This window comes from Trypanosoma cruzi, genomic scaffold (assembly GCF_000209065.1).
Source record: "Trypanosoma cruzi strain CL Brener 1047053516477 genomic scaffold, whole genome shotgun sequence".
NCBI classification, from domain to species: Eukaryota; Euglenozoa; class Kinetoplastea; order Trypanosomatida; family Trypanosomatidae; genus Trypanosoma; species Trypanosoma cruzi.
The window spans coordinates 1-1,177 of NW_001849078.1; the positions used below are offsets into that span (position 1 = coordinate 1).

General features: G+C 67.5%; 1 protein-coding gene across 1 annotated transcript, besides 1 other annotated feature; it reads left to right on the forward strand.

Annotated features, from left to right (window-relative positions):
• On the forward strand, positions 1 to 1,177 carry Tc00.1047053509839.9 (dispersed gene family protein 1 (DGF-1), putative; the record flags this gene model as incomplete). Its single annotated transcript, XM_797092.1, has 1 exon — positions 1 to 1,177. A coding segment is annotated over one exon (1,177 nt), but the record flags the coding sequence as incomplete, so codon positions are not given.
• Positions 1 to 1,177: a sequence feature (areas not merged during assembly with more than two copies in the genome that could not be assigned to a particular haplotype).

Sequence of the window (1,177 nt, forward strand, 5' to 3'; positions counted from 1 at the left end):
CGTCGTGGTGGACGTGGGGTCGATGTCAGGGAGCGTGCGCAACGTGACGCTGGCGAACTGCCTGTTTGTGCGCGGAGCGAGCCTGTACGTTGTTGGGTGGCGGTCCGACCTGTCTGCTGGCGAGCGCGTCGATGTGTTGATCAGCGGGCTTGAGTCGCGCTCCGGCGGCGGCGTGGTGGTAGCGAACCGATTTCCGCCGGGCTCGCGCGTCACTGTGGTGGACTCGGTGCTGATTGCAGAGAAGCGTGTTGCGTACCGCGGAGACCACGGCCTTGGCGACGCGTCCGCGTGCCTTGTGGTGCAGAACGTGAATCTGACTGGGAGCGTGCTGACCATTGCGCGCACGCAGGTGGCGGCTGTGTTCCGCGACGCTGTTGGCGTGTTGTTTGTTGGCGGCGTGGCGCTGTCGTCGCGCGGTGCGCTGTACGTGGACGGGCTGTCGGTGCAGACGGCGCTGGGGCTGTGCGTGTCGGTGGAGGGCGGTGTTGCTGCCAGCGGCGGCTCCGTGGTGGCGTTTGTTGACAGCGACTTCCTGCTGTGCGAGCACGCGGTGTCTGTGCGTGGGGCTGTGAGCGTGTCGGGCTCCGCTGTAGCGCCTGTGCGGAGCGACTTTTCGTCGACGGAGGAATACGCGGTGGCGTTTTATTCGACGGTGAGCCTGGATGGCGGGTCGATGCTGCTGGCGAAGGGCAACGTGCACGACGGCGTCTCGAGGGAGATGCTTTACGCCGCTGGCGCTGTGACCGCTGCTGGGAGCACGCTGAGCTTTGTGCGCAACCGAGCGCTGCTGCCGCGGATGCTGTCGCTGAGCCTGTCGCTTGCGGCTGGGGCGCATTTGAGGGTTGCGTGCAACGACGCTGGTGGCCGTGTCCTGTCGACGGCGGAGGAGTACGCAGCGGCTGGTTTTGGCGACGCTGGGAGCATCGACGTTGTTGGGTGCGACGCGTGCGACAGGGACACGCACTGCTACGCGCCCGGGACGGCGGCGGCGAGCATGAGGAACGGTGTGTGCGTTTGCCTGTGCGGCAGTGGCGGGTACGGCGAGGCGTGCGTGCCTGTGGGAGCTCCTGCGCTGCCGCCTGCTGTGGGAACTGCGTCGAGTGCGTTTGTCCGCGAGGGCGTGACGGTGCGGTCGGTGTTCGTTCTGCCTGCCGGCGCGAGCGAGGTGACGCTGCGC